Source organism: Perca flavescens, chromosome 14 (assembly GCF_004354835.1).
Source record: "Perca flavescens isolate YP-PL-M2 chromosome 14, PFLA_1.0, whole genome shotgun sequence".
NCBI classification, from domain to species: Eukaryota; Metazoa; Chordata; class Actinopteri; order Perciformes; family Percidae; genus Perca; species Perca flavescens.
Window position 1 is genome coordinate 25221403 of NC_041344.1, and position 14038 is coordinate 25235440.

The following is a 14038-nucleotide window of genomic DNA, read 5'->3' on the forward strand; positions in this document are numbered from 1 at the left end:
AACTACAGTTTTTCTTTTTTACATTCCAGTCAGCCATTGGTTTCAGTTCATGTCACTACACTGTAATTGTAACTTGTATCAAAGAGCACTCCACTTGAGCATTGCTCTCATATAACATTGTTGGACTCACAATGTACAGTTTAAAAAACAAAAGTAGCAAAATGGTTGCAACAGAACCAGAGATATTGTCCTTTTTTACTTGACACATTCTTCTTCTTTGTCAAATCCTGGGGCCTATATTACCAACATGCAACTCATCTGCTGACAGTTAGGTTGGAGATTCAGGGCCCTATTGAAATGATCTAAGCCCACGGCGTGACGCGCATGGCACAGGTGCGTTTAGGGAGGGTCCAAATTCACTTTTGCTAGTTTGACTGTGGAATAAAGGGTCCGTGCGACAGGCGCATGGTTCAAAAGGGTTGTACTTAGTGTCTTCATTAATTCATAGGTGTGTTCTGGGCTTAACATGCATTAAACCAATCAGAGGGTCATCTCCCATTTACTTTAAAAGCCAGGCGAGTTTGGACCTTGGCGCATTGCTATTATGATGGCGGATTTGCACCGTAATATTTTTATTTGTAATCTTTTTTTGTGTGTGTGTGTGTGTAACAAGCATCGTGTGCGCGCGCTGTGCATAAGCCTAGGCGCAGTTTACTAATACACTGTTAAAATAACAATGAAATGCTGCGCTATTGACTCTAGACCAGGTTTTTGTTGGTCAATGGCGCGATCACTTCCCGCTGCCTCCATATAGCAATACGCCCAGATTTCACCTGAACACACCTCCCTGTAAGACCACCACGCCCATGGGCGCAAAGATGGGTGCAGGTGCATTTGCTATTTAAATGACGCTGGCGCTGGACGGGAAATTGGCAACTGCATCGGTCTTAAACTAGCAAAGACACTTGCATCGGGCTTTGTGCTGCGCTGTGCCGGGTGCAAGATAGGGCCCTCAGGCATAATATGCTATTAGCGGCTAATGTAGCCTCAAGCCTCTACCCTTTATCAGAGATGAGGAGCAGGTTGCGGAGTTCCTTTCTAACCACACACAGGTTTTTGACGAACGCCAGTTCATCAGGTTTGTCTAAAATCAAACCGGTTTAAGCTTATACGCAGGACCGGACCAGTATAACTGGAAATCAACCCAACTCTACTCCAAAACCTGTTGACAGACCTAATGTGTAAAATCAGTCGTTTCCCCCTATCCGACTATGTTGAAAGTTATTATCATGTCACAATGAAACAGTTGTATGTGCATATTGATCAGAAAAGACAGCACTGATATTTGTCACACTTATAAAAAATATTGATATTTTGATAGGAAATTTATTCCAATGTCTCCTACTACTTTGCTGTTACCCTCAGTGTAGGTATGTGCGCTTGGTGCATCACGTTCCCATACCACACTTGTGTGTAAGTTGCATACTGGATCATGATTGGCTTCCAAACTAGTTGTGATGTAACAAAGTCATGATCAAAACACGTGTTAAACTGAACTTTAAAGCCCATGTAGCAACGATTTTTTGCAATTTGCTTGTTGGTAATAAACATTTAAACTGTTACCCAACAACATCAAATACAATGGATATTACAAAACGGAATAAAATACGAAAAAGTAGTACTTTTTTACAGTGGTTTCTCCTTTCCCCCACAATTCATTGCATGATGTCACGTTGGGGAGATGACAGGCGAAAGCCCCGTCTCGGTTCACTGTCCCTGTCACGGTTTCTGCCACTAATCTGGCAAAATATGGCTTTTGGTCTCGACCGAGTCAATGTGTCTTTATTATGTGTATAATAATATTGAGGGGAAGTGAAAGGCAGCTTGGACGGGGATGCTGTTCGGCTTTTCACAAGTTTAAACCGCTTGCTAACGCTACTCCGACGTTTGCTAACATTAGCGCAACAGTGTTAGCTTAGACTGCTAGTTAAATACCGGTATTACAACTGCCTTTGGAGCTACGTCCACGTTGTCAACACAAGACATGTGGCGTTAGTGCTCCTTTTGTGGCATTCTTTTATTGAATGAAATATTAAGCTTTGCTCCTACGAAATAGGTGTTTTTTTGTAACCTTACACACAAAGCTAACTGGCTATAGTTAGCCTGTACGTATGCTAGCGGGATTAGCTAACATTGCGTAGCCAGCCAGCAACTTTGGCAATCGGCAGTAGTTTCGGCGAGCTAATCGCAACAGTATGTTGCCCACAATCAACCTCTGCTGTTAAAAGCAGTCAATCTGCAGTGATGTTTTGAAATGGAGACACATGGATGTGTTAGCTGTCGAGGTTAGCTCGCCGAAGCTGCTTGCTGGCTATGCAACGTTAGCTAATGTCCGCTAGCATACGTACAGGCTAACAATAGCCAGTTAGCTTTGTGTGTAACTAACAAAAACCATCTCGTAGGAGCGAAGTTTAACATTTCATTCAATAAAGTTATGGTACAAAAGGAGCACTAACGACAAGTCTTATGTTGACAACGTGGACGCAGATATAGGAAACTCCGAAGGCAGTTGTAATATTTACCTAGCCGGCTAGACTAACGCTGTTGCACTAATGTTAGCGAAACGTCAGCGTTAGCTAGCTAGCTGTCTGAACTTGTGAAAAGCTGAACAGCATCCCCATCCAAGTAATAAATAAATAAACACCAGGCAAATATGTTGTTACTGGAGCTAGTAGGCTACCATCAAAACGTGAGATATCTAATCATGATATCAATCATATTTATGTGTTTACAACCATCGGGGGATTTCACAGTTGGGACTGGCAAGTTAGCACATAGCTAGCACGATGCCTTGTATTTTCTAGATCTAGAGAAGTTTACCGGTACTTATCTGAACTAACGACATGATCACTGTCCCTAGATATAAATAAAACATTGACTTTCACTTGGTGCTGTTCACTGACCGTAAAAACACATCTTCCTCATCCCAGTCAGTCACCATAGTTCTAGTACTAGGCTGATAAACGTCTCCCCAACGTGACGTCATCACCGAATTCCGGAAAAAGAAACACTAATACCAAAAACAACAAAAACCTGACAAAAACTGGCCTTTAACACTATTTGGAGACATTTTTAACAATGATATACATATATTGAGTGCTATATGTACCAATTAATCAACAGTGGTGGTTAACCTGCAACATGGGCTTTAATGGGAGCAAAGCCGATGAATGTGAAACCGAGTCTTCTAGTGTCACTTTGCACATCCATCCATCTGCTCGAAGCTCAAAGATGCAAGTGAAGTAAAAATAACCAGAACACATTTCTGGGTGGAGGGGGACTTTAAGTAATGCCAAACTGCAGCACTTACAATGGAAGTGTAATTTGAGATGCTGACTAAAAAGTGTTGCAACAAACCTCAGTATAAATCCGCATGAAAGTATTTAGGCATTAGTCAGAAGCAATGTGCATAAGTGACTTGGTCTTCAGCCATCCTCAAAACCTACAGACACACACAACCGACAAAAATAACAAACGGCAGTTCCAGGAAGTTAGAAAAGTAGGAAATTGACCTCCTGTTTCTGTGTTCGCTCTAAATCATTTCCTCTTTCTCCTGTCTCTCCGCAGGATACTGTTACATGGACGTGGCAAGGTCCCGCAGCGTGAGTGTTTGTCTTTGTCACACACACACACACACACACACACACACACACACACACACACACACACACACACACACACACACACACACACACACACACACACACACACACACACAGCTTCTACTGTCCTCAGTTGTAGTTAAAAAAAAGTGTAGTTAAAACACCAGTGACCTGTTTTCCATTAAGAATGAACATAGTAAGACGCTGTAGAGAGAAACCTCCATTATCTCCAGTATCTCTTGTCTCCATCCATCATATTATTTTTCTCTTCCTGATACTATTTTGTCATGTATAGACAAAGCCAACTCTTCTGTCTTCCAGGTTCAAGATCCTATGGCTCACTCTGTGCCAACCTCATAATCCCATGGAGATAGAGGTGAGAGGTTTAGTACGCCTGAAGTCACTTCAATTGTATTTACTTTTCTTTGTTACAATATCTTCAATCTTCTTCACATATTTAAGCTACTTTTGCTCTCAGTTTGGAAAGAATGTGATATGTGTAATTCCATATTTATTTTTATAGCGTGTATTAGTACACAGTTTCATGAAAGGACAACAATATTAAAAGGATATTTGGGTTGTATGAGGTAACTATCTAGCCTGGTTGACACCATACCCACTCTCAGTTGTAACTGAGAGTGGGTCTGGGGAAGGTTCATTCACAGCCCATTTCCAAAGGGGCGTCACCCAACGGACGCCGCTCAAATGCCTCTGGCCGCAATTGGATAAGCCTAACGCCAATCAGGGCGACGCTTCAACTTCGCTGCGCTATCGTCATCATCGTGTAAAGCCCGCCTCAACGGTTGTGATTGGTGCCTCGATTTGGCAAAATTGGAAATGGGCTTGAATGGGCTCTTGGCCAGACGGACTTGCAGAGCAAATCTCAAATTTGCCGGATGTTCGTCAGGGTTTTCCCAGGCTAGTAACTATCCAAAGTCAGTGTATTACCTAAAGTAGATCGGTCAACGGGCCACCAGTTTCGACTGCTTCTGATAGGGAAGCAGAAAAACATATTTTAAAATATCTTTTTTTCTTTATTTAAAAATCTAAAATGTTGACAAAGACATTAATTTGACCTCACAAAACAAAGAAGTTGCTGGTATACCGATGCCTGCCAAGGCTTATTTTATTGTCTGACTTTGGTGAATCTGAACTAACCCTTTAAAACACCAAAGTCCCACAACACACAAACCAACTAACTGATCAAAACAGCGGTATACCAGCAAGTTCCATGTTGTGCGACGCAGAATTACTATTTTTGTAAAATGTAAAGCGGTGAAAATATTCTAAATATAGCGTACACTTAAACTATTATTGATTTTTCTAAGGTCGTTCTAACACGTTTAGCTGCTGCCCCCGTCCACAGCAGTGCATTGCTTAGCTTCCGTGCCTGGACTCCCGTCTGCTTCTCCCTATCCCTTTAAGTTGACATTCTCTCTTTCCTTAGTACTTGCCTATTTATACTCCATCAAAAGAGGAAAAGGAAAACCCTGCCCTGTTTGCCAACAATGTCAGAAAGCTCATGGCCAAGTAAGTGCATGTGTAAGTGCGTTTGCATGAGTGTCTCTGACCAGCGTCTGATCATCCACACCTGCTTGTTTTGGGTGTTTGTAACACCCAGACAGAATGTAAAGGGCCTCCTAAACCTTTTCCCTCCGTCCTGTTAGAGCACTGGAGCTGCCACTCACAGACTTGTCCTTTGATGACCGTGAAATCATCCTCGCACGGGGCCCACTGCGCATACATGACCTCAGCAGCCTGCTGGAGTTCCACCAGCTGGTGTGCCGCTTGGGGTGAGTGAAGGGACTGGATCGACTGGTCGGACTGGGTGGAGGGGGCGGGGGGAAGGTTGTGATCCAAGAATGGGTCACTGAAGGTGAAGAAAAGATGACACCTATTGGTGGCAGGGCACACACACACACACACACACACACACACACACACACACACACACACACACACACACACACACACACACACACACACACACACACAGTGATATCCTGTCCTTCTCAGGAATAATATGATTCAATCAAATGAGTAGAAGGTTTGATATTCTATAGCACAGATTTTCTGTCAAACTGAATATTGCCACAGATATTAGTTCCCTGCAATCAGGTTATAAGTCCAGCGGAGCCATTAAAATAGGAAAACTCTCAGATATCTGCATCACGAGGGCTGGGGAAAATGTTATATGTATTGTGATTTATTTATTTATTTTTTAAAGGAAATAAAAGACTGTTCAAAGGAAATTAAAACTCCAGTAAAATCATGAAAGGCTCTCCAATTAAAGTATGTTTTCAGAAGGGACTTAAAAGAAACCCCTGACTCAGCTGATCTGAAATCCTCGGGCAGATCGTTCCAGAGCCTCGGGGCCTGGACTGTAACAATCTGTCCCTTCCTTTTAGTCTTCCGCCGGGACTCTGGAACAGACAATAGACCTCTGTTTTAGGATCTCAAAGAACGTACTGGCACGCACAGCGCAGAGAAGGAAGAGAGGAAGAGAGGCCATGAAGTCTTAAAAATAGTCAGTCAAATTAAATTAATGAATTATCATTCGTTCATTAAAATCGATTCTAAAACATACTGGGAGCCAGTGCAAAGAGGCTAGAACGGGAGTGATGTGACCACGCCTCTTGGTTCTGGTTTAAAGCCTGGCAGCAAATGTATTGATGGACTCTAGACTGTACAGAAGTACAGTCTAGAGTCCATCAATACATTTTTTGTTCGGGCAAGTAAAGAGGCTGTTGCAGTAATCCTGGCGTGAACAGATGAAGGCGTGTAAAATGTTTTTTTTTTTTTTTTAAAGTTTAGACGGATTGTATTTTTGAAATATGGCTAAGATGATAAACACATGATTGCACAAGCTTTGTGGTGTGCTGCTCAAAACTTGATTACCGTGAAACCAGGCAACAGGCTTGTTGTGATCCAATAGGCGACCGTGATGTGATTTCTTTGTATTTTCCTCTCTGGTCCACTGTGTATTAACAGGCTGAGAGCAGGAAGGACAGACAGCGTGCTGGAGGAGCAGGCCAGAAGAGCCAGAAAGCTGCGGGGAGACAGGCAGAGTTTAGAGGACTTTGCCCAGTTCCTCAACCTGCCAGTTACAGACACACTCACACAAGTCCACAGCCTCTTTGACCAGGTAAACACAGACCGATTCAGCTACAGTTTTTTATTTTTATTTTTTTTTATTCATTAAAAAAAAAACACAGGCAAGTACCAGATATTGAGATTACTTGTTAACTGTTAAAAGAGGACATATGGAACAGTAGAAAGGTTAAGATTACAAGATGATGTGGGTCCAGCTAAATTGTATAGCAAGATGTTCTAAACATTGGGAGCTCTAATAAAAAAATTTAGTTTAGTTATTAGCCACAAAAAAAGGTCCAATATGTAATATTTGTACTGTAATAAATCCAAAAATGACACCAATGCCTCATCAGATATTAAGGAAACATGTTAAACTGAAATACTATCTTTTCTGACAACAATGCTAATGTCAGTATTTTTTCTTTTTGAAATTTACATTCCGTGAAGGAATTTATGTTTATGTTTTGATCTGTGTGTTGTTATCAACGGCCCAGTTTGACAGGCAGGCCGGGTTGCCAGATATACCTGTAAAAACGTAAACCCAGCGCGCTACAGCTGTAACAGTAGTAGAGCCATGAAAGCAGCAAACAAACGAACAGGATCAACGGAGATAGATTCTACCTGACGTAAAAAAAAGAAAACAGCATGTTTCTAACAGTTGCGTGACCAGAGACGTAACAACCCCCTGGTAAATATTGGAGATGTATTTGAAAGATGGAGACAGCTTAGATCCCAAAAGGACGCAGAGTTGGCTTATTTTCTCCTGAATAGGTAAGCATTAGCTTCAGGCTAATTTATCACAGCTACTAGGGACGGGCATTTTTTGTCATTTCAACATTTGTGTACTCACATTGAATTATATAGCTAGAGTACCCGAGTTGGTTACTCGCAAAAACAATTGAGACATAGCCAGTAAAGTGATCCCCACTGGTCCTGGCTAACGCCGCCATGCTAACCCTGCTAACTGCTAACGTTACCGGGAGGACCAGGCAAGCGGGTCACAGCTGTTTACAACGTGTAGTTCAGCGGCTGGAGCCGACAACGGTGAGTTATTTTAAACCACGAGAGGGGGGCTGTAAATCGGAAAGAGAGTTTGCAGTGTGTTTTAGCGATTGTGTGTTCCGTCGGCAAGGTAGTGGTATTTTTAGCGTTTCGTATTGTAATTCTAAGCCGAGGAAGTGTTCCTGACTGGCGTGTGGAGAGGACAGTGAGGTTGTTGTGTTTTTAGCGGTTCATACTGTAATTTTAAGCCGAAAAAGTTTGTCTGTCAGTTGGTTACAGAGCTCCGCGTGAGCACGGGCTTTTATGACTGTCAATATAGCCAGCATCTAACGTTAGCTACTCCGCTGTGCTGTGGAGTAATGTCTGGCTATGTGAGAAAAGTGTCTAGCAACATTGTTGTGAATGCTGCGGTCTCAGCCTGGCAACCTCCATGAACTTTAAGTCTGGGCAGGAGGGGGCGGGGGAAACGACTCTCCAGTATTTTGAATTGGTAGTGCAGTAACTATTTTAACAGCTAGCTGCCAGTATTACATACAATATTACATATTGCACCTTTAAAATACCTTTATATTGAGCCAGAGGCCAGACCTCTCTGAAAGTAATTTGGAAATTGAGAAAAGTCACTCGGCAAAAGAGATCATACAGAAACAGAAAAAAGTATTTTAAGTGCCATGGCACTAATATTAGGGGAATATAGCAGATTATCATAACAGCTCAAATATTTGGGCTGATGGTATCAATGGCCTCCTACAGCAGTTAGTTAGCGGGCAGTCTCGCACTGCCAGACCTTCCTCCACAGCATGGCGGAGGAGGGTCTGGCTAGTCCACACAGCATTCTGGGATGAGAGAAAAACATGCACTGGTTTATTGGCTTTTCTTTAAACCAATCTCAATCATCTTGGGCGGTGCTAAGTACCAGGCGGAGCCACGGTGCCGCTGGAAAATAGCCTCGGGAAGGAACTTGTTTTGGTGGAACAAAGAGATCTGAGGAGCAGTTAACCATAGTCCTCATAAATCCACCGGAGTTTAGAATGACAACACAAAGAAAGAGGAAGGTAAAGGACATCCGGCTGAAAAGGGTGACATCCGGTGGGATTTTCCCGGCAGCACCGGAGCAATCCCGGAAGTGGAACGTCCTGGATATAGGCTAGTTAGCAGGTAGTTATTTTAAGTTTTTAGAAATTCCTGTTAGATCGGAGAAGTTTGCTGCTTGCATCATTGTGAGGTTTCTGATACCTAAACATGTTATCATTTTAAATTGTCCTGACAGTGATTTATACATCTTCAGTTATTGTTTGGTCTTCCTACCTTTTTTTAGTTTTTAGGTCTTGTGTGTGTGTGATCATTTAGACAAGGCAGTGTTTCAGATTACGTCTTCTCTACCTCTTTCCTAAAAGAGCTTCAGTGTTTGATAGCGACAGTGTCACTGATTCAAAGCACCCAAAGGTCTTAACCACTGCTGTTACATTTCTATCTTATAGCTGACATACTTAACTGTTTTGTGTGTTAGAACTGGTCTGACAATGACTGATCAGCTCCCCCGTGTGGAGAATAGGATCTCTGCTAAATGCCAATAAGTTAAATTTGGTGTGATTGGGGCTTTGAATTGATAAACGACCAAGCTAACTTTAACTTTTGTGTTAAAATGTGTTTTGAAATGCAAGACGCTGTTTGTCCCATTTGAGTTTACATGAGTTTAAGCTAGAGAGGATTACAAATGAACATTTTTCATCCAGGATCCTATTTGTTCCTTTGCTACTGATCACGATATGTTGTGTTCCCAGCGTGGAGATGGGCAGATTGACATCAGACACTATGTAATTGCTCTGTCTACCGTTCATCGACCATCAAAGTCAATGGAGACCCTCAAGTTGGCCTTTAAGGTGAGCACCTTTACCAGTGAATCTGGTTTGACATAGGTTTAATGCAATTGCACTAAATACATATGTTGTTCTGCAGATGTATGAGAGCGAGGAGAACGGGTACGTCCTGGAGGAGGAGCTCGCCGCCATCTTGGAAATAATGTTGGGAGTGAAAGAGGTGGAACTTTCAGGTCTGTTTTTAGCGCTTGACAGACCTGACTCAGCGAAGATCACATACGGTAGGGCTCAGTGTGTGTCATTCTACTTTAGTACAAAATGAATAATGATACCTTTTGTACATACGAGAACATTGTGGAGATGATTGACATGCATCCATGAGCGTGTCCCCGCTTCCTCCGTGCTGTCACCATCACATTTGATTTCTTCTTGGCTTTACTGAAGAGGATAAGTACCGTCTGTTGAGGATTTTACATCCACCATCTGTCTCTCCTGAAAACTGTCAAAACTTATCTGTACACTTTCTCTTATGTCATATAAGCAACAAGCAATTTCTCCATTTAACATTTTTCACACAGATTTCCACATCCGCACATATTGTAAAATGCAATGTACAGACGAATGAAAGCTGGTTTGGAATCATAGTAATTATACTAATGCTTCTTACAAAAAAAACATATTGCTGTTAAAATGCTATACATCGCTCCATACAGGCCCCATATTGTAAAAAGTAAGATTTCCATGTATTTCATTTTATTCATTATAATGCAGGTCGAGATGCCATACAAATACTTTGAATACTATCTGAAGTATCAAAACGCTCATTCCACAGAGAAATGCACACAGCCGTATTTAGGAATGGTGTCAAACGAGCCGGCAGGACTTCTGTATGGTTGTGATGTCACAACTTAATGATATATAGGTAGAAAGTTCCGCTACAGTCATTCCCCGTCTACAATGACGGTGCAGAGATGAGAAAGACCCGGAAACGCTGACCAATCAGAGCAGACTTTGCTTTTTAGGGAAGGGGGCATAAAGGGACATATGCTAAAACTGAGCGGTTCAGAGAGAGGGTACAAGGGGAAAATAAAATGTGACAATGAAAATTGAAGCATGTAAACATGTTCTAGTAGAAACCCAAAATACAAGTTTAAACCTGAAAAAGAGCATTCTGTCTCCTTTAAATTGGAAATAATAGCTTTCTTCTCCTCTTTACCAAACAAATTAAAGGACTCTGATGAAGATGTAACCTTACATCGAAACGTTAGTCACTGTTATGCACCTTAAGAAATAAAACCATTAAGTAAGAATGCATCTGTGTTGCACCGGCAAAGTTTTTGTTACTCTAAATTAAAAAGATATTGGACATGTTTTATAATGTAAAGTCCTAACATTCACTGACAGTAGTAATAACATTTATCCCCATTTTCTGTTTTGCCCCCTTTTTGCAGATGAACTTCATCAATATATAGAGCAGCACCCGTACTTCGTCCAGGATTGCCTCAATTTTGAAAACCATCCGCGCAAATTCGGGCTGCCGAAGAGCTGCAACGGCCAAAAGCACAACAAAGAGGACTGAAGAATGAACTATAATGCAACCAAAGTCCATTCTATTCTATCCGATGTAACAGCACCTCCAAATGCTTTCCTAGCACCTCTGTGCCTTTTTTAAGTAAGGGTAAAGAAAGAAATAGACCGAGCATTAACAAAGTTGTTGGGAACAGTGAGGATAGAGCAGTGCAGCACAGGATGGAATCGCTTATCTCAGTTCTCTTCTGAACTTTCTTTTTGCCTTCCTTTGTATTTTTGTTCTCATTATGATATAAAAAACACTTTTTTTGCGCTGCAGATATATTATTTATTTTTTACATTTATATTATTTGTATTTTCTTTTAGCCCTTTTGTCTGATCTCAGACAAATGGACATAGTGCTGCTATCAGTGCACATAGAAACGTAGAAACCTAATTTCAGGTAAGAAGGATCAGGATATAAATCATGCTGCCATTCTGTGCTAAGACAGATAAGACACTAAACTACATAACAAATCTGCCACTTACTGTAATCCAGAGAAATCATTCCTTACTTCAAGCAGCTGTGTCACTGCCGTAGATTTACAACCCCTTGCAAAAAATAAAACAGTTCACTTATTATATTTTGATCTTAATACCAATGAAATCATCCAGCTCTATTTTTTTGTAATTGATGACTAATGTTATGCCTAATCTTTTTAAATGTCTATAATGTTTCCAAAAATAGTTTTTCTCCACCTTTTTTAAGGGAAATCATTTTTAATGGTCTAGTTTTTCTTAGAAAAACATTTAACATTTTTAAGAGGATGGTTGTTGAGTATTATTGGAGCATCAAATCCTCCCGTTACACGAGTGTGAGACTGCATTTTTAAGCCGGTTTAAAAATCGATCTCTGATGGTTTATGCTGGACTGACACATTTTATACCTTATGGCTGCAATGTTCCTGTAAAGTGTAATTTCAAGAGTCTTAAATGCAGAAACCAAAGCTCCGATTGCATTCATTTTACAAATAAAAAAAAAACTATCATTTTTTGTTGTTGTCACCTACTGTCTTAATCCACTAGATGGAGCTCTGCTTTCACACATTCACTTCAAGGTGGTGTGACTTTTGGACTCCCTCAAAGGGACTTCTATATGGATCAAGTCAGTGGTTCTCAGATCTTACAAAGCCCACATTAATGTTTCCATTTTATTATTAATAACTTAGTTTACTTACTCAGTTGTGGTTTCTATGTTCTTTGTGTTTCCCTTTTTGATCACTTTATGTGATCATCCGATACATTTCTCCAGACTCTACCTCCCTGCTATTGCTTTCATAATGGTTCATCTTTCCTGAGTCCACATGGTGGTGCTAGCTCCCTTAACTATACAAACCATAGAGCCCATGCACCGCTGCCCACCTGACGGACAGAAAAAGCATTACCTCATCCCTTCCTTTCATTCCTTCAGGTAAAAATAGACAGATTAAGCCTGGGCGTTGATGAAAGAAACCTACAGAGGAGGTGTGGAAGCAGGGAAAGAGGGATAGAGATGGAGGAGAGAGACTAAATGGATCGTTCTGCTCCAAATCCAATTCCTAATAGCTGGAGGGAGGGAGGGTGGGTGTTAGGAGGGAGAGGAAAACAGTCAAAGAAAGAAGAGAGGCAGAGGGGGAGTGGAGATATCACGTCTAACAATTAAGACCTGCCTTCAGGGTCTAAAGAAGTAGCTTTGTTGAGAACATATAAATTGCTCATTGAGCAGAGCCTCTCTGCAGTCTCTCTCTCAGATACTCCTGCCTCCAGGGAATCTGCCATGAAAGAAAGCAGCCACAGCCCACCACATACTATAGCAGGGCTGGAATCTGTTCACAGTATTTGGGGATCCATCTCCATCAGTCATCCTCGCCAAGCAAATCTCCCGCTTATACAGTAAACACAAACCTGGAACTAATCCCGGTGACTGTAGTTGAGGAAACATCACAGTACAGCCACCGGAGATCCCTTGCAGTTAATATACTTTGCAGGGTCAGAGACTCTGCTCCGCTAACGGTTGTCTCGTTTATTTTTGTTGTACAGGCCAAGTCAAGTGGATGAGCCTCTTGATAGCGTTAGCTAGGTCTTTGAGAGGATACACCTTCCCAATATTTGTTTGTGGTGCTAAACCAAAGTTCCAACGTTGAATACCCAAAGGTAAAAAGGTAGCACACACACACACACACACACACACACACACACACACACACACAGATCTTCAGGACAAAGTTGACTAATGTCAATTTAATGTCAAGCCTTACGTGATCGTGCACCCACCCCTCCTCCACGCAGTTGCTAGTAGCTACGGAGGATTAAAAAAACATGATGGACTTTTCAGAAGAGGTCATTAGCTTCACTCAAGCTTCTGCGCGGGGAAGTCACCGGACGACACAATCTTCTAAACATAGCCATACTGAGAGAGTTGTGTGGAACTGATAGTCTTTATTAGCTTTGTAGCAACTCATTTGGCAGTGGCTTGCATGTAACGGACGTTCATTAATATTAAAAAAAGGTTACGCACCAAAGCTTTAAGAATTAATTGATGAAATTAAGATAAGACAATTCTTATGTGTGTGTGCTACTTTTTATATATTAATACGTATGCCTGGGAATTATTTTCTCCGACCAAGGTATGCACTGGCAGTTCTTTTTGAAGTTTTATCTTATAGGCCGACGGGTTTTAATACAGAATAATATGACAGTTCAGGTTTTATCAAATGGGACCTGTGGTCTGAAACATCTGTAATGTACCCCGGGGGGTATTTGGCAAGATTGTGGAGTAGCTCAGTTAAAAAAATATATATAAATTCAGATTTTATTTAAAACAAAAATGTCCACATGTATTAGTAGTAGTATTAATTGAGTGTATGACAGCTAGTTAGCAAGTGAGCAGCTAAAAGTAGTGGATACAGGTTTGAAATAGATAGCCATGGATACATTGCTCGAATAGTTAAAAGTTAATGAATAAACGGGTAA

General features: G+C 41.3%; 1 protein-coding gene across 1 annotated transcript in view; it reads left to right on the forward strand.

Moving 5' to 3' along the window:
* Positions 1 to 12075, forward strand: part of lpcat1 (lysophosphatidylcholine acyltransferase 1) — a 30940-nt gene extending 18865 nt beyond the window's left edge. Inside the window, exons 7-14 of the mRNA XM_028598437.1 lie at positions 3568 to 3602; positions 3924 to 3978; positions 5050 to 5132; positions 5270 to 5395; positions 6594 to 6747; positions 9482 to 9580; positions 9657 to 9798; positions 10969 to 12075. Of these exons, the coding sequence (XP_028454238.1) occupies positions 3568 to 3602; positions 3924 to 3978; positions 5050 to 5132; positions 5270 to 5395; positions 6594 to 6747; positions 9482 to 9580; positions 9657 to 9798; positions 10969 to 11096 (822 nt within the window). The 3' untranslated portion in view covers positions 11097 to 12075. The remainder of the gene's footprint in view (positions 1 to 3567; positions 3603 to 3923; positions 3979 to 5049; positions 5133 to 5269; positions 5396 to 6593; positions 6748 to 9481; positions 9581 to 9656; positions 9799 to 10968) is intronic.
* The last annotated feature ends 1963 nt before the right edge of the window (positions 12076 to 14038 follow it).